Source organism: Amborella trichopoda, chromosome 4 (genome assembly GCF_054954075.1).
Source record: "Amborella trichopoda isolate Santa Cruz 75 chromosome 4, AtrichopodaSantaCruz75HAP2 v2.0, whole genome shotgun sequence".
Taxonomy (NCBI): domain Eukaryota; kingdom Viridiplantae; phylum Streptophyta; class Magnoliopsida; order Amborellales; family Amborellaceae; genus Amborella; species Amborella trichopoda.
Genome location: NC_142339.1, coordinates 31,683,724 through 31,709,830, shown reverse-complemented (window position 1 = coordinate 31,709,830; position 26,107 = coordinate 31,683,724). Strand labels below are relative to the sequence as shown.

At 38.6% G+C, this 26,107-nt stretch overlaps 2 protein-coding genes across 26 annotated transcripts in view; one reads left to right on the top strand and one right to left on the bottom strand.

The window, feature by feature from the left end:
- The window catches only part of DJ1C (Class I glutamine amidotransferase-like superfamily protein), a 48,941-nt gene extending 41,216 nt beyond the window's left edge, over positions 1-7,725 (top strand). For 10 of the 18 annotated variants that reach the window (XM_006826157.4, XM_088863974.1, XM_088863975.1 and 7 more), the window contains 3 exons: positions 5,025-5,225; positions 6,884-7,024; positions 7,169-7,725. In XM_006826157.4, coding sequence (XP_006826220.1) covers positions 5,025-5,225; positions 6,884-7,024; positions 7,169-7,393 — 567 coding nt within the window. In that variant the 3' untranslated portion in view covers positions 7,394-7,725. Of the gene's footprint in view, positions 1-5,024; positions 5,226-6,513; positions 6,672-6,880; positions 7,025-7,168 lie in introns of all 18 variants that reach the window. The other 8 variants (XR_016053470.1, XR_016053472.1, XR_016053468.1 and 5 more) reach the window with 3 other exon arrangements.
- A 275-nt stretch (positions 7,726-8,000) lies between these two features.
- Positions 8,001-16,492, bottom strand: LOC18421335 (uncharacterized). 8 transcript variants are annotated; one of them, XM_011629223.3, is made up of 7 exons: positions 16,173-16,492; positions 15,480-15,642; positions 13,410-14,072; positions 10,310-10,706; positions 9,372-9,453; positions 8,734-8,959; positions 8,001-8,403 (listed from the first exon to the last, which is right to left on the bottom strand). In XM_011629223.3, the coding sequence occupies exons 1-6, from the start codon at positions 16,248-16,250 to the stop codon at positions 8,750-8,752; spliced, it is 1,593 nt and encodes a 530-aa protein (XP_011627525.1). In that variant the 5' UTR covers positions 16,251-16,492; the 3' UTR covers positions 8,001-8,403; positions 8,734-8,749. The 8 variants fall into 8 exon arrangements, 7 of the variants coding, with proteins under 7 accessions (XP_011627525.1, XP_088720095.1, XP_020517733.1 ...); XM_088863969.1 differs by having other exon boundaries at positions 8,001-8,546; positions 10,310-10,700; XM_020662074.2 differs by having other exon boundaries at positions 10,310-10,700.
- Positions 16,493-26,107: the final 9,615 nt, after the last annotated feature.

The following is a 26,107-nucleotide window of genomic DNA, read 5'->3' as shown; positions in this document are numbered from 1 at the left end:
AATCTTATTGTTTTATTTTCCATAACAAATTAATAATGGTATTGCGTTATAATTTTCATTATTTACTAAAGATAGATAAATATTGAGAACCTGTCTCACGTCTTAGTGTTATCCATTATATTCATTTTATGGTCAAATAAAGATTTAAAATGCAACTCATTGCAATAAAATGGATCTCTCTAACTCCAATTTTATAGTAAAAAAAAAAAGAATCCTACAATAGTTTTGGACATTTTGATTATATTGAGAGAAAAAAAATCTATGACCATCATAATGGGCTCTTGTGTTTTTATGAAACCAAAATGAAATATGACCCTCCATTTCTGCTTTCTCACTACACATGCTTTCGTTATTCCAAAGGTTTTTTTTTTTTGAAACAATCTCAAATTTCATATTAGTTGAAATCATTTCCAAAGTCTCACCACATGGTTACAATTAAAAAAAAGGAAAATCACAAAAATCCCCAAAATGAGACTTTCTAGACAACCTAACCCCAACAAAGTTTTTTTTAACAAATTTTACCCCAAATTGAGCTTTTCTAGCAAATACTCCCTTAAGTAAAAAAGTCATATTTTGTTGACGAAAATGCCTATAGTGTTGGACTGCCCCATTTTGTGTTGGACTGCATAGACCGCCCCTATTTTATGTCGGACCGCATGCTTTCTAGAAGCCCAAAGTGTCAGACCGCCCCCATTTTGTGCCAGACCACAGGCCTAAAGTGTCGGATCGCCCCTATTTTGTGCCGGACCCAGTGTATCAAAAATCGCTAGGCAGGTCCTAGGCGGCCTGGAGGCGGGCGCCCAGAACCTGGGTGGCTGCCCAGTTGAAAAAAATAAAAATCCCAATATACCATATTCCAACAATCCAACCTAAAAAAAAAAAAAAAAAAAAAAAAAAAAAGAAGTCGAGAAGAGAATTTGGTAATCCATATTGTTAAAACAGTAAACTGTAAAACCATACAAGTGATATAAAAGTCAACACCGAGCACAACAGAAATATACAGAAATTTAGAAAATATACAGTCTAACAAAAGTCAACACTCATGGCTCAACATAATTTACACAACAGTCAATAGACTCAACACAACAGTCAACAGACTCAACACTTAGCACCAAGAGGCAAGGGTCTTCAATCATCATCATCAGAAGGAATATCAATAGCGCAAGCCTCATCATATGCATCAGAGTTGAGGCCATCATCATCAGAGTCATCTCCCTCTTCAATATAACGCTCATCCTCCTCTGTTTCTTCTGAATCTGCCTCTTCCTCCTCTTCTTCTACCTTCCTCTTACTAGTATGTGTAGTCTATGCAGATGAGGCCCTAGGAGTCTTGGTTGCTGTACCCTTCTTTTTGTGCTTTTTTGAACTCAAATATTGTATAATTTCCTCCTTGGTAGCCTCAGGAACATTTTTACACAGGGCAACATCCCCCGTAATACCGGCAAGGTGTTTTTTAAACTGGTAAATACCCCCATTAGTATCCTTTCCACAATAATTACATTTAATACATTTTTTATCACTTGGATTCGGGATTTAACCATTCTTCCAATTTGGATCACCACTCTGACGACTAGAAGCTGGAGAAGATACTTCCATAGAACAAGGCTTATTTTCATCCTTTTCTGGTTATTCAAAATTCAAAAGATGTCTAATCTCATCTCGAACTGCTTTAGGAACTTTTGTACAAGAAGCAATATTACCTCTAACATCAGCAAGATGTTTTTTGAATCGGCTAATACCCCCATTGGTATATTTTTCACAAAAATTACTTCTTATATAATTTTTATCATTTGGTTTTGGGTTATATTCATACTTCCAACCCGGATCACTTTTTCTAGGAGTAGTAGAAATAGATCTATGACAAGGATTTTGTTTTTGTTTTTATTTTACATAACTTAAAAATTGCTTAATCTCCTTTCTAACAACTGCGGGAACATTTTTACAAGGGACAACATCCCCCTTAATACCGACAAAATGTTTCTTAAACCGGTTTATGCCTCCTTTTGTCTATTTTTCACAAAAATTGCATCCAACACAATTTTTGTTATTTGGATTCGGGTTGTATCCATATTTCCAACCCGGATCTCCACTCCGACTAACTCCTGAAGAAGACATCACAAAATAAAGCAAGCAATCTAAAAAATGCACTTACTTAGGGTGCTTGAACTCCAAACTTTGAGAAACACTTAGATGATCCGATGATCGATCCAATGAAATGTAGTTTTTTGAAGGTTTTTTTTAATCTAAAGGGGCTTCTTGTGGGTTTAGGGTTCAAATGAACCTAAAAGCCATCATTCTTAACCTTTAAATCTAAATCTTAAATATAACAAAATGGAAAAAAAAAAAAAAAAAATCATTTTTTCTGCCTCTGAGCGGGGCGCAGGCCCTGGGTAGCAGCCTAGGTCGGTTCCGTACCGCCCAGGGACGGACCGCTCAGTTTTACCTCCTAGGCTTTGGCGATGCACCCAGGCCTTCTGGACCGCTTAGGCGCTGGGCGGTCCGCTTTTTGAAACTATGGTCGGACCGCATGCCTAAAGTGTCGGACTGCCCCTATTTTGTGCTGGACCGCATGCTTTTCAGAAGCAAGTGCCGATCGCCCCCATTTTGTGCTAGACCGCCCCCATTTTGTGCCGGACCGCATGCCCAAAGTGCCGGATTGCCGCTATTTTGTGTCGGACTGCATGCTTTCCAGAAGCAAAATGCCGGACCTCCCCTATTTTTTGCTGGACCACATGCTTTCCAGAAGGTATTTTGGTCTTCATTTTACCTTTTTTATGACTTGGAGGGGGGTATTTGCTAAGAAAGTTAAATTTGGTGTGAAAAGTGAGAAAAAAAGTTGGGTTTGGGGTAAGTTGCTTAGGAAGTCTATTCTTGGGGGTTTGTAATTTTCCCTTGAAAAAACAAATTCTCTCCACTAGCAATCAAAAAGTATATGTTTCCAAATAAATAGATCTAAGGTGTAATAATCAATATGGACAAAAATATAGAATTTAGAAATATGAATTTGCAATCACTTTTTAATGAAATTAGGAAAATAAATAAATTTCAATGAATTGTCCATGCAGTAAAGAATTTTAAAGAATTTAATTATAAAAAAATTAATTTTAATGAATTCTTTTAAAATTTAAAAAATTCAATCAAAGAATTTTAAAGTATTTGAAAATCGCTATTTTTTAAAAAATTCTTTTTAATTTTTTTTTTCAAAAACTACTATTTTCCTAATGTCAATTTTAATTCAATGATAGTAGTCTTACATTTTAATTTTTGCTAATGTCAAAACTGCTCAAAACTCTATCTCACATTTTAATTCATCTCTATTCATTTCGTAAAGTGAAGAAGATGGAGAAATGTCTCAGATCATGGAGTGAAAGGAGCCAAAGGCTCTTTTAAAGTGCTTAAGGCTCACGTGGTTGGTATCACTTCCACTTCAGCAGCACACACGCATGAGTGGTTAGGGCCAATTAATGGATGGGCCCCACTTCAAAAATATACTATAAAATATGGGGTGGGCTCTTCCGCCTCTCTTTTTAAACAAATTTAAAAATTGTATGTTCGAAACACTGCCCCCTTAAAATCGTATTTAAAAAATGCATGTATGAAAATTCCCCCTATCAAAGCAGTTCAGGTCAGAACCATCCGGTTTTGCTCTGATAGATCCGATCGGTTTCTGAAAGAACTGGCTGGTTCTGTCAGTGAGCCGGCCGGTTCATGTGGGGGGCTTGGCCGGTTCCCGATATATGACAGAAATCGGACCGGCTTCGATGATTCCCGATTCATATTATCGAATTTTCAAACCTGTGTTTGACTGAAGTTGTTTTGAATATTGAAAATTCAAAAATATGCCCCAACTACTTATTTTGGGTGATCTTTTGAGCTCGACAATTTGTTGTGGCTGATCAGGCCAAGCAACTACTACCTGCCTCTAGGACACGGTTTCTATGAGTCCATGTAGAGTCAAAAAAAATATTTTTGAGATGGATTTTTGGACTTAATTTTTAAGGACATGTAATCTCTTACATGGAGATCATGACCGAAAAAATAAATAAAATTTGAAAATTAGAAATAGAAATTCTATTAAGAAAACATTTGAAGTGATAGTTTCAATTGTTTTTAGATGGACCACCTATTTGCATCCATCTTTAAGATGAATGCTTTATACCTCAAGGACCGCAAATGTAGAAATGCAGTCCCCACTGCATGAAACCATTTTCCTTTACTTTATATTTACTCATATTGAGCTTGCTTTTGTAGCTTTTATTTTAAGCATGCATATACCAAGTGAAGCGCATGCATGTTGAATTTTTTTTCTTTTTAAACATGCATACGGATTTGCAAGAGTTGATTGAATACATGCATTTTGGTTTCTGACGTTTTGATGCACGCCAAAAGTTTGCAATAGTGTTTTGAATGCTGAAACTCAATGGAATGATGAACTCTTAATACCTCATGTATGTTGTCAATAGTGTACAGTTGTCTCACATTTTTCCTTTATATTTAAGTGAGTTGTTTACAGAACAATGGTCCTTAATATTTACTAGGTACGAATATTGTGCCACTTTGAATCAAGAATTTTTAGAATATCATTCTTAGGTTTTCATCTAAACTTTCAGGACCATATAAATTAGCGAATGAGACCCAAGGATGTTCTTAAATGTCATCATATAAAGATTGGACCCGATCTATAAGGAGCATATGTTCTAAATATCTGGTGAAAAAAGAAGGTTTGAACAATGGTTACACATGGATGAACTAAACTGTTAAAATAAAATTCTCCCTTATATTATGTACATGTTCACACCCACGTATTTACACTCACTGTTTGAAATGTCATAATGTAACTCGATAGATGCTTATGCTATTATTTCTGAATTTTAAGAATCATGCAGCAAATAACAACCCAATAAATGAAAATCGTGGGAATATGAAGAGCATGTTTTTTGTTCTTGCATAATGCATAAAAAACATGCCTACAATTACAAAATATGAAAATGCCAAATAGATAACTTTTATAAATTGCATTTCAGGTTCTTATTCCTATAGCAGATGGTTCAGAGGAGATGGAAGCTGTAATGATGATTGATGTTTTAAGGAGGGCAAAGGTTAATGTGGTTGTTGCGTCAGTGGAAAAATATATGGAGGTTGTGGCATCTAGAAATGTGAAAATTGTTGCTGATATGCTTATTAGTGATGCTGCTAAGTCAACATACGATTTGATTCTTCTTCCAGTGAGTAAACTAAACCTGAAGGCTGGTTTTGATATCTATTACAATTAATATTTGTCTTTTGTTGTATCTATAGTTATCCTAGTTATTCGTATAACATAATAAATGAGCATAAAATTATATGAAAGTCAGCTCTTACAGTAAAATAGTGCCCACTAGACATCTACTTTTACTCGTCTAATTGTGTAAAATCAGATGTCTGTGAACAGTCATTCTCCTTATGACAAGATGTACGTTATACTTCCGTCTATTACAGTTCTGCTTAGTTCTCTGGTCTTTACATAGATAGGTTAACTGGAACTTATAGAGCTTGGAGATGTGTGTAAATCTTGAGGTGTAAGATGACATACTGGGAAGGAATGAGGTTGACAGGAAGTCTGTTTTATGCTTTAGTATGTGTCTGGATAATAGTTGATTTCTTTGGAAAAATGAGAAACAAAAAGTAGTGATCATAACCATCTGCTAGAACAGAATACATGGTGTGGCTTACATATTATGTGAAATAAGTCGGTGAAAGGCTTGATTCAGGTTTGAGTTATAGATCTAAATTAGTTGATGTATTGTAATGATATGGTTACTTTTCAAATCTCATTTATTATGAAATGAACAATGAAACATATCATTAAATTTAACGGTATCTCTAGATAATCTTGGCTCCATAAGGGTGAGAGGTATCATTTGAGATTCCAGTTGCAGTTCAGGAATTTTTGTCCTCTTCTATTTGTATTTGTGATGTGATTGCTGCTGAGTCTAGGGTTCTTTTTGTTGGGTTAAGGACTTTCACTTTGGTAAACACGTTCACTTCTTTCTCTAGGATCCTTAGTGTTGGAGGTTCCCTTTAGTGCTGTTAGGTGGGTTAAGGAGAGTACTTGTGAGGCAATAGACGAAGGAAATATCTTTCCACCGCATGATAACTTGAATTCCTCTTTCCACCTTACTTATTGAGAGCCAACTTAGTGCATGGGTTCTTCAAGGAGTGCCCCAGTGTCATGACCCTCATTCACGGGGGAGATGGTTTCAGATCCCATTTCTTTTCTGGTTTACAGCTGGGTCCTTTCACCACCTTCCTCTCCTCTATATACTAAACTCAGATGTTCATGTCACTGTATGTCTATAATGCACATTTGCGTAGAACTTTGTTGCAAACCACTCTTCTTAAGTCTTCTTATGTGAACGGTTAACAATTAAAGAGAATGAAAAATGTAACTGGCATTACATCAGAGACATGGTAATAGCTGAAACTGAATAGACTTTTTTTTAATGAATCCTTTTTTTGTTTGGTTGATTGCAGTGAGAATATGACACTGCTCCCCCATAATTGGCATGGTTTGGGTGCTTGCGCCAAAACCCTTGAATTTAGGTTCTTTCACTTGAAATAATCTTGCTAGGAACTGGTTGCCAGACTTGGTCCTCTGTTCCAGCTTTGCCACAATGCATTGAAGATCTGCGGTAAAGGGCGCTTCCCTCTATAATATGAAAAAAAATCTTTTCCAGTTGTCAGAGAAGAGTGCTACATTTTAGCTGGTTCATTGTGCTGTTAAGCTTGACGTTTCAGACCTTAATGCTTAAAGTTTCGAATAAGATAAAAAATAAGCCAATTTTATTTTTTGAAAAGTGGGATAATTGCTTCATTCTAACTTCGTGGATGCCAAACTTAGTAGGGAGGAGCTAAGGGAGCTGAACGACTGCACAAGTCTAGTATTTTAAAGAAACTGCTCAACGAGCAACTTTTAGCAGGACGAGCATATGGGGAAACGTGCTCAGCATCAGATGGAGTTTTACATAGACATGGCTTGCTTGAGGTACCAAAGTAGTTAAAAGGAATATCAATCAAAACATTGGAGAAAAGTATCAGTTGCCTTTTGAGTACTGATATTGTTACGCCAAAGTATAATTTGTATTCTCGCTCTTTCTTTCTTTTACTCTTCGTTATTCAATGGAAACAGGGTAAGAAGGCTGCTTCACATCGCTCGTTATCTGCCAATATCACCGATGCATCTGCCAAAGGAGGGGTAGGAGTTGTAATAGATGGGAAGTTGATTACAAGCAGGGGCACCGGAGCAACAATGGACCTTGCACTGGCTATTGTGAGCAAGTTATTTGGTCATGCAAGGGCAAGGAGTGTGGCAGCAGGCCTTGTTTTCGAATACCCAAAAGCAAAGATGAGCTAGCACAAGGTCTGCCATAGACATAGAATCTGATTACGACACATGAAAGTGCATGTGCAATCTTTGTTCAGGTCTAGAGCTCCTAATTGACTATGTGAATCATTTAGGATGCCTCATGGAATGTTGGTCTCTCTTCAACAAGAACAAAGATCAAGAACAATTTTGGTAGGTTTTGTATATTATTAACATAGGCAGCTGCAAATATATGAGCATAAACAATCACTATTTGACTTGTGATTATAGTCCTTGGCTCATTTTTTTTAATTATTTTTATGTAAAACTGCTAGTCAATCCCATAATTATTATTGAATGTGAAAAAGGCATTCGAACTGCAATCCAGCTTTTGATGCGTTGTAGTTTGACAAGCTATTCCGCCAATTGAGAGCATACCGGAGGAATGTTTTCTTGGAAAAGCTTTCAAGTTACTCATCTACTACATCAACTGCAAACGCAAGTTTTCCTTGCAGGGCTTTCAATTAACATAATCTAAACGCATACATGCCTCCCTTCTGTTGAAAAATTTCGTGGTTTGTAAAATCACGCTAGTTGTCCACAATTTGGGCTTTTTAAGGAGGTTTTGATGAGAACTGCAGTTAAAAATAGCTCCCAATTCAACAAAAATAAATAATATTTATAAATCTAAATCAAATTCAGGTAACTTAGCATCCAAACAGTTTAAACGATACTCGAATCACATTGGATAAACTTTGTTTCACTGGCCATGGCTAAGCCAAAACATATTCTTTCCCCAAAACCTCAGAGAGAGAGAGAGAGAGAGAGAGAGAGAGAGAGAGAGAAGCAAACTACCCGCTTTCCCATCAAAACAAAATCAAACGCCTATATCTATACTTAAATGATGACTGCCGAATTGTTTAGTCTCATATGGAGCTCTTGATTGAATGTTTTGCACCAAGGTGCGCTCCACCAACATTAGTACCATATCTGTATGCAGCCATGTCCAGCGTTCTCATGTTGATTGAGGATGGCAAGACCATCCATGCAGATATCTGCACCTGACCCAGAAAAATGAAAAAAGTCGATGTCCTGCATTGGATCCAGGGTCTAGGAAATTTTATTGCATTAATGCCAAGTGATTCCTTATATTTCACCAAACGCAGATTGATGATTTGAGAGAAGCATATGCAGGGGTCATGGCCTACAAGGGAACCGTATAATGGCCAGAAGAAAGTCTAATTAGAGCTCTAGCTTTCAAATATGTTTCCTACATGTTTTTGTGCAGTGAATGTAATTCATTCAAGCTTCAGTAATATATGCAGTTCTTCTAAGTGTTGTCTTGGAATATTCGATGAGCATCGAAATGCTTAGGACTTGTACGTACTTACCAACCAGCATCAGCAGTTAGGGGGAGGCATGACATGTGAAACATCCGCTTAGAGAAGCTATCTGTGGTGTCCTCCGTATTGTGGTGGTTTTTTGCGTTGTTTTGGCTGCCTTTTGGGCCTTTGTCGAAGAGATTGATATCCTCATCTTTTGAGCCTTCCTTTGAGCTGACTGCAATTTCTTCATGATCTTCTCCATGGATGAGGACCTCATCTTCTCTAATTTCATCTGCAAAAAAGTACGAACATAAAGCACTGTGAATGTATTGTACTGGATAATCATTATGATCCTATAAGGTGATTTTCTTTATTTAATTATTCATCTTTGTATTTTGTCTTCCTTTTAAAACAGAGTGCACAAATTGTTCAGAAAGTCGATGAACTCTTAAGGTTAGCGATTCTGTCCCCTAGGCTTCAGCTTGGTGGTAGAGAATTCAGTTTAGGTGAGAGGCCCAAAGAAGCAAACCTCGTCTTTTTCATTTACCAAAAAGAACTTAGGTTGGATTATTCAAATAAATATGTGCAAAATCCAGAAGAATGGCCTATGGTTATCTGGTTTTATTTTTCATGAAAATCAGAAATTCACATCACTGTAGACACAACCCTACTGGACATTTATCAGGGAAGGTGAATGCAAGTACCTCTAGCTTTCGTATCTCTGCTTCGGCCTTCGCTCTCTGGAGGTTCTCCCAAGCTGAGATCTTGGCTTCTTCTCGCTTAGACCTACAGAAACCAACTATTTGCATGAATTTCCACAAATATCAAAACACATTCAGCATCCTTTATTCAGGCTTAATTGTGTATTCAGGCTTAATTGTGTTGTCATTAAATGATTCAGTTTTTGTTGTGTTTTACCGAGTACGTAGGTTTCCTCGCAAATGCTCTTAGCCATCTTAAACATCCAAACATCCCATATGGTGGCCTCTCCTTCTCTCTCTCTCTCTCTCTCTCTCTCTATATATATATATATATATATATATATATATTGTCTCTCTCTCTCTCTCTCTATATATATATATATATATATATATATATATATATATTGTCTAAGGTCGACCTGCTAGCTAACCGCTATGGTGCAAATTGAATCTAGACTGATCTAATGGTCAAGATTGTATTTTGTATTTAAATTTTAATTTTTTTCTACAAATCCAAATCACTTGAAATTTGGAGTGTCTTTTTTTAAAAAGTAGATGAATCTAATAAAAACTATTAAAAAAATAATTCACAAAAATTAAATGAACCAAAATACCTCTAAAACTTTTAGGGGTATTTTAGTCTATTTATTTATAACGAATAATTATCTTAATATTTTTATTAGATGCGTCTTAATAAGAAGAGTGAATGCCTCAAATTTCATTTATTTGGAATTAATAGAAAAAAAATGCAGTTATGACCATCTGATAGGCCTAAATTCAATCTGGATCATTGGGCTTACACTATTCAGCCCTGACATAATCTTTTCCTATATATATATCTATATATATATAAAAGATTTGGTATTCACTATAGGTGAGCCTACCTGGACATGCTTATATATATTTATAAAAGATTTGGTATTCACTATAAGTGAGCCTACCTGGACATGCATTTGGCTGTTTCTGAAACTTCCCATACTGAGGCCTGAACTTCAAGAGCCTTCTTCTTCCATTCCCTGTCAGCACCTACAGACAGCCAAGAGGAGGCCCGAGCTCCTCCTTCCCCGCTCTTTGATTGCCACTCCTCATCCACTTGGACGTCCCTCAATGTCTCTGATTTGGAGAGACGGGGTGGCTGCTGCAATTCTGCCACTACCAAGGCTGAACAGGAGGAATTTGACGATAACGAAGATAGAGAAGCCCTTCTCTTGGTAGGAGATGAGATAGTGCTCCCACCAGGGCTCATCTGTGTTGCCACATCCCTTCTCGAGACTCCTGGGGAGATCATGCACATGCTCGATGCATCCTTGCTGTTGCTCCAGGGTTTCTCATCTGTCCCTTGAAATATAGGAAAGTTGCGTCAGTTCCTTCACAATGAAAGATAAAACATTCCCATTTTCGTGCTCTTTTTGGGAATTAGACAAGCATTCTCCTCAACGATTATTTCGATCAAAGCTGGTTGTTTACATAGTAGTTCTCATGGTTTTCTTTTAAGGAAAAATGTTTTCTCGTGGCTGCAGTTATATGCAATTGTGGCTTTTTGTGCCTTCCAATAAAAAAGGACAGCACTAGATGCGTTAACGGACATGGTGTAATGCATCCCATTTTTATCGAAATGGCACAAAAAGCCGTGGCCCGGCCAAAACCCCAAAGTTCAATTAATTCCTTTTGAAAGGGTGAAGAATATGCAGATATATGGCTGTTATTGTGGGCCATTTGTACAATTTAGAGGGTTAATTCTCTTGTTTTCCACCAAAAATACGATCGATTTTCCTGAGGTGGAAAAAATATACCGATACAGTGACGATAAATTCTGATCCCAATGAGACGGAAAAATTCAAACCATTATGTTTTTGTTTGGGGCAACCAAATCACAAACTGGGTATTGGTTGCACTATAAGAGTGTTGTGTCATCCTGTCCTTGCGGGTCTGAAAAAGCTGCAAAACATTTAACAAGATTCCAAGATGGTACAGGTCCCACAAAAGGACATGTTCACTGCGTCTCTCCAATCAGTTCTTCCTCACGAGATTTGACCGTTTTAACACAAGAATGGTGCAGCTGCAGCCATTTTAGCTGATTTTACAAGATCCAACACTTCAATTGGATAAACATATAGCAGAATAAAACCGGTGTTGAGCCTTCTTCTGTTTGGTTCGAAAATTTATGTTGGATAAACATAGAGAACAATAAAACCACTGTTGAGCCTTCTGTTTGGTTTTAAAAATAAAGTAATTCGATACTCCAGCTCATTCATGGAAAGATTTTAATGTTCTTAATAAATAAATATATATTTTTATAATTTTATAAAAAATTTAAAATTAAAAAATTAATAATAAATAAATTTCTTATTACTTATCTGTTCGAATCATCACCGTTGACAAACCATAATCACAAATAGCTAAGTTATAGCTTCAGCATTCATCATTTTGCATTCCTAATAAACAACATGAAATGATAAATAATATGTGAACATCCATCATTTCAGTTTTGGCAATTCACCAAATGAAAAATACAAAACTCAAAATTGCACCAAATGAAAAATTGCAAAACAAGGGTAAAAATCATAAACTTTTAATTTTTAAAATGGCTAAAATCATATTATTTTAATGGTACTGATTTTTTTTTTAAATGCCCTTTGACCATCATAAAATTACATGTTTTCCCTTATCATCTTCAGCCGAATCTACATTTTTTGGCCAAACCAACACGAATCTGGCCAAAGCTACTGAATCATGCCAAATTACTGGGAGCATTGGTACAGAGGGAAAAACCGAAGGCTTTGGTTTCTTTGGCCGAAGGAAAGCGAACTTAACAACATTGAATAAAACACCTTCTTCACTCAAAAGTGATTACAATATCCAAGCCCTTGACTCAAGACTAGCCCAAACGGCCTTCTCTTGTCTAATTGTGAGTTGTAACCAGACTTTGTGCCCTCAAGTGTCCTAATCTGTGAATATCAGCATTTTGTGTGAATTGAGTGTCGGTTTCCAACTGTGTGTGTGAAATTCAACATGTACCTGGGAGTAATATTCCACATGGTAGACCCCTGAAAAGTGACCAAGAAACAACACCAGATCCATTATTGGATTTGGAAACCTTTGGTAATTACTTTTTCAATGATTTTTTGAACCAATTTACTCAGGAAGCATGGATAAAATCATAGAATTACTATCCCTGTAATTTCTTTGGGCACAAGTGTCAGCACCTAATATTTCTATAAATTTTCGGGGGCCATTTATTCAGCACCTGTCATTTCTATAACGCAACCCATGTAAACATGGACACTCAATAATCCACATCCACAGACATCCATTTTTCAAGATTCAGGGATTGCCATTTCATTCATGTGAAAGTGCAACTACAAAGCTCGGCATCCACAGTCGATTGTCAAAAATGGAGGATGGAGATACACCATAATACCCGAAAGTAAACTACTAGTCATGAAACAAATCTCCTCTGAATGCAGCCTTTTCGAGTGTGAGTTGAAGCATGTGTATCAGCATTTTTGTACGTAAAATTTAATATGCACCCAAGAATACACATTGAAATAATTGGCCTCTTGAAAATGACTTACCAGAAACTGGTACAAATATTGGCTTTAAAAATCTTTGATGATTTCATCCAAAATTTTCAGAACCAATTTACTGGAGAACATGGTTAAAATTACCATCCCTGCAATTCTCTGGAGCCCAAGTATTTGATGACTCATTTCTATAATACACCACACACAGGTTACCTGTAAGAATTTCCAAAAACATAAGCATGCTTTCGATTTGGAGAACTCAAATATCACAATTTCTCGCTATCTGATTCTGTCAAATTATTTCTTTTTGTACCCAATTAAGTAGTTAGGGTCCTTGCGTGTGAGGAAGGCGAGGTAACTCAGGCTCAAGCATCTAGGAAGTCTCGCATCGTGTTCTAAACCCAGACATATAGAAGAGAAACCGAGATATAAAAGAAAATCATAGATATCAAAATGCAAATAAAACAGAAACAAAGTAACAAAAAGAATCAGCAGACAGCATCAAATTTCAAAATACCTTGAGAGGAGCTCTGAGCAGTAGCCTGGTTCATAAGATCCGACCACCCATGTACACTAGCCGACCGAACTATACACGGCTGCACTTGATAACCCTGAAATCCCACCAAAGTAGTATTCTGAGGGCCCTCTTCAACTGCATTTATAACCCCGAGCTCCACTGCCTTATTCACCGGACCCATAGGTGAAGAAGAATATGGACCCACCACAGCAAGGGGCCCACTTTTCGACTTTGGCCGGCGAGGAGGAGGGGCCAAAGCAGAATTCCTATATGTTGAAGAAGAAACATCTGCTCCTCCAACCAAAGTCACAGGGCTGAAAATCCATTTCTCGGCATCCTCCCACTTAGATGGCAGGCCTCCTCTCCCATTGGTGGGTCCGGGTGGAAGACCAATGTAACGTTGCCTTCCATGATTTAGTGGGACTCGCTCTGAGCTCCAACCTTTGTTGGGGGCAGGATGCCTTGAGATTGGAGTACCGGGGCTTGGCCAGTTGTTGGCAGTCCGACGTGGAGCATGTGAAGAACCCTTTTGATGATGGTGAGGGTGTAGGCTGGTCATGGCTCCCAATACCTCGACTTGATCATTTAGGTCCAAGGAAGCTGGGCGTATCCTTTCGTGTCTTCTTCTTTGTGTCTCGGCTTTTAGTCGCTTGCTCTCAAAGTCTGGAAGAAGAAGATCGTGGGTTACTTTTAGGTAGCTATTTTCGAGTATCTGGCCGGCTGGCTTGGTTTGAGAGATTCGCAACAGAAAATCAAGGCCCAGGACCAAGAAAAAAGCAGCAGATAAACAAACTATGGCTGGTTACCATCAAGTGTGAGAAAAGCATGGACAGCAAGAAGGATAAACATTTGAAGGGACATCAGTCACTAAAACTAACCATGTATGCTCCAAGCAAGAATTAAAATGCATGCAGGAAAGCCAAAAGAGTTTCAAAGGGGCATCACATATAATTATCTGTGCTTGCTTTCAGGGACAGATGGAAGTGGGGCTCACTCGTACAGTTTTTTGGTACTTAAGATTTTGATTTTTTTGAATGGGTGGTTCAGGATTTCAGATTTGAAAAGGTGAGAGCTTGAGATGGGCACTCACATAGCAGCAATTTTGTTTGAAAGTATAAGTTATGGGAGGTCCCATTCAAGTAGGAGCCCTCTCATCTTATCAATATGTGGCTAAATATAGCAAACCTGCAGCTCCCATCTTTTCAAGAAAACCTGTCAAACAAGGTCCTTACAAGAAATAACCTTCTTAGGGTATGCCAATTAAAAAGGTCGTTTGTATGTTTCTCAATTTCAGGAATTGGTGAAGATAGTTGTAATTAGGGCAGTACACTATAAAATTTATCTTACCCAAACCACTTTAAGAAGAGCATATATAAAATGCATGACTCATATACAGTCAAGTGAATCGTGGTGATCATGCAAATCAATAGTGGCAGTAATGCAGAAGATTATTTTGTGCCATTCACACACATACTTTGTGGGCTAGTTGACCTTCAAAAAGAAAAAAAAGGACCTCTCATCCTCCTCCTCTCAAAGACACTAGGAGGATAAGAGACAAAGATCACTCTTGACCATAGATTCCACTGTAATTGCAGAGGGTTCTTCTAATATGCATAGTTTTTGACATTCTACACCCAAATAAACAACAACATTTTCTGATTCATTAATGATTCATATAAACCGTTTCAAATATTTCAGCAATAATGTCTGAAGAGCGAAATTCAAACTCACCAATGCATAATTTTACAATTTATACAGAGATTTCTAGACTTTTCTTAAATAAAGAAGTCCAAATGTAACTTGGCGAACTAGTTCGCCATGGAAAAGACCAGAATTAGTAAGGATGGCCAAACCAGGGCTTGTTAAGGTACTGGACAAATAAATAAACCTACTTACTTAGCCAGAAACAAAACAAGGGACATTGGACTTGCGATGTGAGTGATAATGAGGAAGGCCAAAACACAGATGTAAATTTAATGGAGTGATCGAGCCCCAAAAGTCAGAAAGAGAGAGAGAGAGAGAGAGAGAGAGAGAGAGCGAGAGTGAATGTGGAGATTGATGGAATGATACCTTTTGCTTTTTCTATGGTTGGGGGGCTCATGTCTCCGGCAGCGGCAGCTGCCGTGGTGCTGGTGGTGGTGGCATGCAGGTTTTTTTGCAGTAAGACTGCATGCAGAGGATCAGGACCACGCGATGAAGAGAAGTAGGCCTGTCCATCGAATCCTGCCAAATGCTACATTGCAACCAAATAAAGCACAACTCAATCAATACAAATCTCATACAATTCCATTAATACAAGAAATACAAAAAAAGAAAAGAAAAAGATGTACCAAAAGGAGTTCAAAAATATCATAATGAGTTTCACATTATTTTTGTCCCCCTTTTACAGAGCCACCCTTTTTGCCTTTTGAAGACATGGACAAAAGGAGCTTCTCCCTTTACACTAATGGTTTTTAAAAGTCATGAAACAGTGGCATTTGATTCTTTCACCCCTTTACGCTGCTGCTGCTGCTTTAAAACTCACAATTAATAAGCAGCTATGCATCCAAACCTTTGTTTGGGAAATGCATAAAACCCTAAATCCTCAGCACCAATCCAAATCCACATCTCCAAAAGAAAGATCACAAGAAAAAACTCGAATGAAAAAGGAGAGTTAAAGAAAAAAGTGATATGGTAAGACTGTCATAGAAATGCATCGGAGGCTTGCATTTTTCATCAAAAATGTACTTCTAGTGAAATTGATTGAAACATAGTGTTTTATACCTTTGGATTAATGAGGTCTAGAAAGATGCACTCATGGTCAGCCGCGGTATCAGATCCAAAGGAGAAGCGCTCCATCATCCAATAAATGGTTGTTGTTCAGGTAGCAGCACTAGAGAAGCGAGCAAATCCTCTTCAACAGTTTTACAGACGATCTAATCAGTGCTCTCACTGCCATCTCCACCATCTCTGATTTTACGGGGCTCGATCTCTAAACCTGAAAACCCTAGCATTTAACCAAAGGAGAAGAAAATGTCTAGGCGCCATTGTAAGCCTCTCCTCCTCTATTCGAGCTCTGCAACTCACTATTACCTCCTGCATCGCAAAATAATAATAATAAACTAAAAACAAATAGGAAAATCCCAGCTTCTATCTTGTCTGTTTTTTTAAAATAATTTCCATTAATAGTTGTTTATTTACCGAACATGCAGGAGTCACTATCTGACTGCTGACTGTCCCTCTCTACATGATACCCTGTCCCCCGGCCACTCGTTTTTTAATTATCATTAAATCATAAATCACGGGGCTTCAGGAAATGTCATACCCTAGATTACCGGTATGCCCGTGCCCTTTGATTTGGTTTTATAGAGCCTCGGCTTCACGAAAACGAAGTAAAGCCTCACCTTGGATCCTTGTCCATAGAGCAGTGATTTAAAAACGTCGGGTCGGCACAGAATCGTCTAGGGAATCATGCTGATTATGTCAATATACAGGAAATCGTTTGGGTTTAAAAGAGAATAAATGATATGCTATTTTAAAACCGTAGTTATGCTATAGTAAAAATGATGATTCATCATTGATTTTTAGCGAGTTTACTGTTTTTGTATGTTTTTTTTTTTTGATTCACTATTTATTTTGTACAGTAAAACGGTAATCTGGACTAACAATTCACCTATCTGGGTCATTGATCTGTTTTTTAAACCATTACCATAAAGTACTTTACGCATAGAAATCTCCGAAAGTCTATTCACTATTTATGAAATTTGTAATTAAAAAAATAGTACATGTCTTGTAGATATCTGAGCACTTCCTTAAATAGAAACCTTAGATAATGTATTATAATATATAATATCTTTAGATAATGCAATTCTAATTTTTCTTTTTCTTGCACCGATAATTATCAAAGCCCAGTCGATGGATTTGAAGGTTCTTAATGACAAAACTACAATTTTCGAGGTGAGGCTTTGATAAGGCTGCAGTTCTATTAAAACATTTTCATTCTAATTTGCCCATCTGGCCTCTCATCGTGTGATGGAATATATCGGACCCCATAATAGGGTAGATAAAAAATGAAGAGTAAAAATTAATTGTGAGAAAATAAATAATTGTTTGACCGTAGCTCCCTATGTCCAACACGACAAAACTTTCCTTGACGCTTTTCGTGAAATAATAGTATCTCCCTTCGAACGTACTTTTAAATTTAAATTCATGTAACTGGGATACTTTTCCAAAATTTAAATTCATATAATAGATCTCTCTCCTCTCCTTCCTCTTTTTTTTTTTGTTTTTGTTTGAAAATATTAGAATTAACTCTAACATTAAAATGAAAAATCTGTCCCCACTCCCTTTGTCTAAACTGTTGTGGAATTCATACAACTAAGTTTTGAATTCCAGTGTACCTCTTACCCAACCACCCAACAGCATCTCCATCTCTCTCTCTAAAATTCAACATCACTATAGTTTACTTAAGATTAAAAACACAAAAACTCTAAAGAGGAGAGTTTAGAAAGGCGGATATAATAAGTATTGATACTTTCTCAGAACTGATATGATTCTAGCAGATTATTAATCCTGAACAATAGTTTTTTAAGATTAAGATAACCTTCTATTAAAATGAAAAAAATCTATCCCCCCTCTGTCTGTACTGCTGTGGAATTCATACAATTAAGTTCTAAATTCCCAAGGTATCGCTCACCCAACCACCCAACAACATCCCCCTCTCTCTCTCTTTCTCTAACCCTTACATTGAAGTATGGTTTGAACTTCTAAAATCTAATGAACCCATGGGTCTTTCCTATGTCCATTTTAACAAATGTCAACTTCTAGACCCCCCTTATGAAACTCACGAATGCGTGGTCCCTTCTGTCTTAGTTGTTGATAAGATCGTATGGCCACGTGCCCTTGTTTTTCTTCTACTTTTTCATCCTATGAATGTGTCATTAAATAGTCCGAATCAATATCATATGAATGCACTATCTCATTAAGGGCATGTGTCAATATCATATGGATGTGTTATTTCATTAAGGGCATGTTTGGTACATGCAAAAATATTTGTGTGAAAATATTTTTACAAGAAAGAACTTCCTTACGTAGTTATGTGGGAGAGTTTTTTTTCACCAATTAACTACTAACTGGTATAAAAAAATATATGATGAGATTAATTGATGTTAAAAAAAGGGAAAAATATCTTCATATCCTTTATTTTTTGGCTTATAAACTAAAAGTTTCAAAATATATCTTCTAAGCCCCTGACCACTTTAAACTTATTTTTTAACCTAAATAAATGTGAAAAAGACATGCTCTTTTTGAACCAAATCCTTTTTTTCTTCACTTTTATACTCCAAACTTCTCTCTTTCTCTCTCTTTCTATATCTCTCACTCTCTCTCCTCTCATGTTTCTCCAAACACCTCTCTCTCTCCTCCCGATAACTGCTCTCCTCCTGGTAACCTCGCTCCTCCCGTTTTTGTGAGCTTTGTGAAGGTTGTAAAAATGAGGGGAGAGAGATGAGAAACATGAAGATAGAGAGAGTAGGAGGAGAGAGAGTGAGGGGAGAGAGATGAGAAATGTGAAGAGAGAAAGAGAGCAAGAGGAGAGAGAGTGAGGGGAGAGATATAGGAAAGATGGAGAGAGAGAAGGGGTGCGAGAGAGAGAGAAGGGGTGCAGGGAGAGAGAAATTTGAGAGGATGGCTTTTAGGACAAACATGTATTTTTAGATTTGTTTGGCCTAAAAAAACAGCTTTAAATTAACTCAGGGGGTCAGAAGAAATAAAATCTACAATTATTATGCCCCTAGATATCTTTTAAAACTTTGGGTTTATTGTGAAATGAAACATAAAAATAAGTGGTATGGATTTCCATAAAAAAAAACCCAAAACTCATCACATGAAAGAGTTCTTTCATGTGAAAGTACTTTCAAGCGTACTAAATATGCCTTGAGTGATATCATATAAAGAGATCAAAGTGTACAATAATCCTCACGGCTATCCATAGTCATGAGGTTCATCTTTTTGTGTTTATGAGGTTTATACTCACGAGGTTCAGCACCTTCCAATTACTATTAGGATGGTGGAAAGAATCCATTCACCAAGTGGTAACGTGATGAACCTCATGAATCATGATTATCAATCTCCAATAATCATGAGTCATGGGGGTTAGGGCAAATAATAGTCCCTATATTATTACATACATAGCAATGTGAGGCGTGTGTTTGCATGTATGTGCAACCTCATGTTTCTCGGCCAATTATTGTGGAATACATGAGAGGCTATTGTTGCTCTTGGTTTGTTTGACCAAAAGCCATCTCTCTAGTGCCATTTTGGGCATACATATATCTTGGGCCAGTGTTTGGGTGGACTCTTCTTGGTATATTAGAGATTCAGGAAGCATTCTTTTGCAAAGAAGAAGAAGAAGAAGAAAAAGAAGAAGAAAGTTATCCTTCTCTTAGAGAGAAGAAGAAGAAAGAGTGTTATCATTTTCTGAAGAGAAAAGAAAAAAAGAGAGAGTTATCATTCTTTTTAGAGAGAAGAAGAAGATGAAAGAGAGCCAATGATCATCTTCTTGAGTCTTTTATTTGTTGTAAGAGAAAAGAGGGAGAAATGAAGAAAAATGAGAGAAAGAATGAACATTTTCTTTTAGAGAGAGAAAGCTTTTAGAAAGAAAAGAAGTCTTTGAGATTTGATAGGGAAATCCTAGAGAGAAGTTTTTAGATGAAATCGGTGATTCCAAGAAAGGTTGTTTATTGGAAGACTATTGTGATTGGTGAGTTTAATAGTGGATTCATCTCTTTCTCCCTTGGAGGTAACTTGAAAAGGCGAACCACGTAAATCAGTTACGTAAGATTTATTTATTTATTTGCTTTATTGCATGTTTTCCCACTCATACACACACATTGGCTTTGGCATATTTGTGTTTCTCATATTTCCTAGTTTCTGCTGCACGAATTTGCATTCGTGCGAGAGGGGTCTAAGTGGGTGAGCTCAACAAGTGATATTAGAGCGCGTTTTCCCTCGCTGCTTAGTCCTCCCTATCATCGTTTTACGGTATAGCGAACCTAGCAGTTATAGGACGAGTAAGGAAGAACACAAATCCCTTGGGTAACAATAATGATCGGATGACACAACGATTCGGTGAGAGTTCATGATCATTGGGCAGTTCACAATCGATCGGGAGTTCACGATCAGTGGGCAGTGCACGATTGGTGGGTAGTTGAGGATCAGGTGGTAGTTGACGATCAGGTAGTAGTTAACGATTGGTGGGCAGTTCATGATCGGTGGGTAGTTAATCGAAATGATTGGGTGATTACTGACCAAAATGTGTGAGGGATAGACAACGTGTGGATAGATGGATTCCAGTACCGAGATTAGAATGATATCACTCAATGGTAATAATTGGATCATCTGGAGGCCAAAGATGGAATATCTACTATACTGTTAGGATTTGTACACACCCATTGAACCGAAAGTATGACAGATTATGAGTGGAAGAGACTAAACTGAAAGGCTCTCAGAACTATCTGACAATGGTTGGAAGAAAATGTGTTCTATCATGTGTTGATGGAGACATCCTCGAAGTCATTGTGGGTTAAACTACATAACTTATACGAGAGGAAGACTAAGGCGTTCCTGATCTGAAAGTTAGTGAACATGAAGTTCAGGGATGGGAAATCCGTTGGGGGGCACCTAAATAAGGTGCAAATCATTGTTAACCAACTCGAAACAATGAAGTTGTTCATAGAAGACGGGCTGTAGGCTTTGTTTTTGCTCGATTCACTGCCGGACAATTGGGAGACACTGGTATTCTCTGTGAGTAACTCATCACCAGTTGCGATAGTGATCATGAGTCAGTCCACAAGCAGCATACTGAATGAGGAGGTGAGAAGAAAATCCTCCAACACATCGAACTCGCAAGCTCTTGCTACAAATCGAGAAAGGTTTAAGAATGGGGACCAAAACTGATCAAAGACGAAAAGGGAGATCAAATTTTTTCATTGTGGCAAGGAAGGACACATCAAGAAAGATTACCAGAAGTTCAAGAATAAGCGGTATGAGGACAATGCCATGGGTGATGGAAGGCAAACCACTGCAGTGACTATAGATGTTGCTGAGGTTGAAACTTTAGTGAAGGGTGCATTAAAATTGCATCATGCAACTCATATTAAATTGTGGATATTGGAGCATCAGAGACGTTTGATGGCGCATCATACCTCGTCACCTTCATCGATGATGCTTCATGAATGGTATGAGTGAAATCGAATGATCAGGTGTTTGAGATCTTTCAGGATTTCCACACAAGGTGGAAGGGAGACGTGAGCTGCTAAAGTGTCTTAGAGTTGGAGCATGTTATCCACCACTAAGGTGTATTGGGGTGAAGCTGTCATCATAGCATGCTACTTAAATTGATCCCAATTGTTTTCTCAAGATGGCCAGATCTAAGAGAGAGGTTGAGTCGGAAAGGATACGTCTCATTCACACTTGATGATGTTCGAGGCATTTATGCATGTGCTAAGGACACAAAGATCCAAGTTTGAATAATAAATGACTCCTATGCATCTTCGAAAGATACTCAGATGAAAGGTTCAGCTTAGGCTGTGGGATCTTGAGTGCATGAAGGTGATCAGAGGTATGGGTGGTCTTTCAAAAAGAGCTGACTACTGACGACGTGAAGAAGGCAGCACATCCATGAATCTTCAATGGTTCAGAACCGATCATAGTTCCTCCATCGTGATAAATGAAGACGAAGGAGAAGTGAAATAAGAGGATGGTCTAAAGAGTTGACGTGTCAATTCAGAGTGATGAGGAGCATGGGAAGCATCATATTCAAGAAATGCTACCTATAGTTGAACTAAGGAGGTCCTCTAGGGGACATAACCTTGTACCAGTTACCTCGCAAGGGGTGGAAATCTACCACGAAGTCAGACCGACAAATACAAAGGGGTGTGGGTTAAAGCTATATGAGATGAGATATATTCTTATATAAGAATCACACGTGTGACCTGGCAAAGTTGCCGAAAGGCAAGATGACACGGTTTGAGTGTCAGGAGGTCCCTTCAATCAAGAGGAAGAAGGAAGAAACACATAAATTTCCCTATGGGTCGGCCATAGGAAGCACATGCAGCAGATGCGTTGTGAGCTCAGTTAGAGATTGTCGGTGATTGCTCAATGTGCAAAGAGAGTATTGATCGATATACCATTAGTCATTACGTTGACCATTAGTGAATCACCACTGTGCAAAGAAGGTATTGACCAATAGATCGTTAATCTTCACCTTGATCATCAGTGAATCACTATTATAGAAAGAAGGTATTGACTAATGAGTCATCAGTCACCACTTTGACTAACAATGAATCACTTTAACCGTCAGTAATTCTATGGATCGACATTAACTCTAATCTTGGCAAGGAACACTAGACAACAATCAATTCAGGTATATCAGAGGAGCATCCAAAGTGTGTTTGTGCTTTAGGAGAGGAAACTTGTGTTACATGGGTATAAAAATAAAGACATTGTTGAAGGACTAGATTCCAGGAAGTCAATATCTGAATACTCGATTACTTTTGCAATGGGAGTGGTTGTATGGCAATCCAAACTGCAGAAGGGTGAGAAACTGTTGCAACTAGGGGAAATCCATACCGACAAGAGAATGCCGGACATGATGATGAAAACTTTGACCAAAGATAAGAAAGAGTCATGGAGAAGCATGGCTGGCATGGGTGCCATTTGAGCACTTGGTTGATCTGCGAAGAGACACCTCCATCTTGTGATTGGAGGAGAAGATTGTTGGGAATCCCATCCCATGAGGGAGGTACACCTATGGAATTGTCTTATTGTTAAAGGGACAGTTTGGGAAAGTGGAAGAGGGTGACTTGTTGACCAAGTCACAATCTCACACAAATAGTATCTCACGTATAGTTTTGGTATAGGAAGAAATTCCTCTTATCTCTTTCCAAAAAAGAAAATAGAAATGGACCCCTTTTTAGGAGGTTATGAGTACACTTACAAATGTGGTAGTTATCCCTTAGCTCATATATAAAAAGGAATACGTGAGTGTTGTATGTCATTTTTGATGTACTTATATCCCTCACATGAATAAGGAGAGAACCAGTGACAACTCAATCATGCTAGTACTCGAAACACTGACAGACCAAAGTTGTACTGCGAAATAAGCCTCAAACTAGACAACCTGAGAAGAGTACTATCATATCAAGGGAAGACCTTACAACTGTAGCCCTGTGATAAAGGCTTCAGAATAGTACCAGACCACCGTCGTCACATTCAGAAAGTTAAAAAATCTTTGAGGACCAATTTTGGGCTCAATCGGACCACCCAAAAGGGGTCTACGCCCAAATTGCCTCAAAATGGGTAGGTTTTACACTATCATGGTACGACTTCACTGAACCAGTCCTCAAGCATGATGACTGCGATACCACATCTCATGATAGACTTCAAGGACCTACAAAACCTTCATATGGAATTAGAAAAATCTCAAATGTGGACATATCTAGATCATGGCAACCCTATCATTTTGATCTAAGGCATGCACCATGGCGCGACCCAGAGTCAAACTTCTTCTAAATAGAAGGTGAGCACAAAACCAAAAAAATTAGGGTTTTTAAAAGAAGACATCTCGAACCTCGTACAACATAGCTCGAGATCTGCACATCAAATCATCGCGAAAATGAGTTCAATGCAACCACCTCGTGAAGAAGTGCAAATTGGTATAGCTGTTGTACTTGAATCGTTGCTACAAGTTTCTAGAAAAACTTCTGAGATTTGGCAATGGCGGGAGGCCCCTCAGAGAGGGATGGTTTCACCATTAGCACGAAAGGTTTTAGGGGTGTTTTGGTCATTGTACCTAATTTCGAGGTTTTCTTTTATATCCTTTTAATGCTAATTAAGCTTAGTTTTTTAGCATTCACCCCTATTTGGTGAGTTCTCTATATAAACAAGCTTAAGGAAATTGTAAAAAGGCAGATTATTATTCATCACTCAAATAGAGGCATCACATTTGTTTTCACTTGCCTTTTGCTTCTAACCCTTAATCCCATCTAGAGGAGACATAGAGAGAATACCTCTGAGTCCATGGTCCCATTTCCTCTCTTTCTTAAACTAGGGTACACACCTAGCCCTCTCTCCACCTCTAATCATCATCTGCCCACGTGCGGTAGCCCTGTCCACGACGAACGTGTGGTCACGAACGAACTTAAGAGTTCTAACCCTCGGGCCACTGCTCTAACCTCCTCTCGTAGAGTCGAGTGGAGCTGAGAGACGCATACACTCTCTCCCTCAATCACTCATGAGGAGTCAACCGGAGCTCGCTGCCAAGAGGGATCCAAATCTTCGATTACCTCAACCACCTGACTGCCCAACGCTCGCACGGAGAGAGAGAGCTTCACCACCCCTCCTTCGCATCCTATCTTTCTTGCCAGTCAGTCTCCTTGAGAGAATCATCATGGAGAGGAACAATCGAACCTCCATCGCAATTGCAAGCACGAGAGAGAGAGAAGAGATATTTTGAAAGCCTGAGGAGAGTCTTAGTCCAAACCGTGTTGACAGACAGTCGGAGGGCTTCGTTATTATTCTAAGAGGGCGAACCACTCGGGTGTGTCCCCCAAACCCCAAGCAATGAGGCAAGTGTCTAAACCTACTCCCGACTTAAAAATCTCTCTTGTTGTTGCTTCATATTTGCACTTAGGAGAGCTTGCATACACGCACTTGCCATACGCTGTGACGCGCGCGGACCTTCTGCAGTTGTTTGAGAGAGGATTTTCTCCCCCACGCTCTCCCTCCCATCCGCACGAGGATCTATGTGAAAATCAGGCCTCGACCAACTGTCGACTCCATTGGAGACACGCTACCCTATCTTTGGCTTGGACTATTTTCAGGTGAAAACTTCTCTTCTTTCTCTCTCTAAAATTGCAATGGAATTATGTTTTCCCTCTTTTGTCCAGATTGGGGACTTCTGGATCCCAATATTTGAGACCTCATTTGCATCGAGCGGATTAACGGATCCTGCCTCCCCCACATCCTATTCAAGCGACCTGACTGGCCCTGCTATCCTAGTCCAACCTAGGAAAACTCGGGGCACATGCACTCAAACCCCTTGTCCCTCCTCCTCTTTCATCAAAGGGAAATCCATTAATGTCAACTGCATGGGTGGCATCCCAACCACCCCCTCGCATAAGCACCCTGTCACTGGCGGGCACCTCACCAGTCGCAAGCTTCAATGTTGTCCTTGCGCCACTACTCCTCTACGCTCGGTATGTCTCAACAAGACCACCATCCTTGCGGGTAACCAAAAGGTAACCCCACCGGTGTCGCACAAGGGCATCGCTGCGCTAGCACGTTACTGCACACACCACGCTCTTGCAATTCCCACACCAGTTTGCGCTGCCTTGCAACCACTGTGTACACAAACACTCATGTCATCTTTGATGGTCTAACCATCACTGTGATGAGACCTCCTCAACTACGTAGGGTTTCTTCAGACCCGGACGCAACACAAGTGGTTCTAATGCTGCCAATACCATGCATGCTAATCCTGCAGCCCAAAGGCTATAGCCAAACGAGCACACAAAAGTCTCACAAACAAATGCACATGCATGCTGGAGGCTCTAAGGCCTCTCAAATTAAACGGTTGAGTATTGCAAATGCTCAACCCCCCTGCTTCACAAGGGGTTGGGCCTGGAACCACCCTAAACACTGCTATGGATCATGCACAC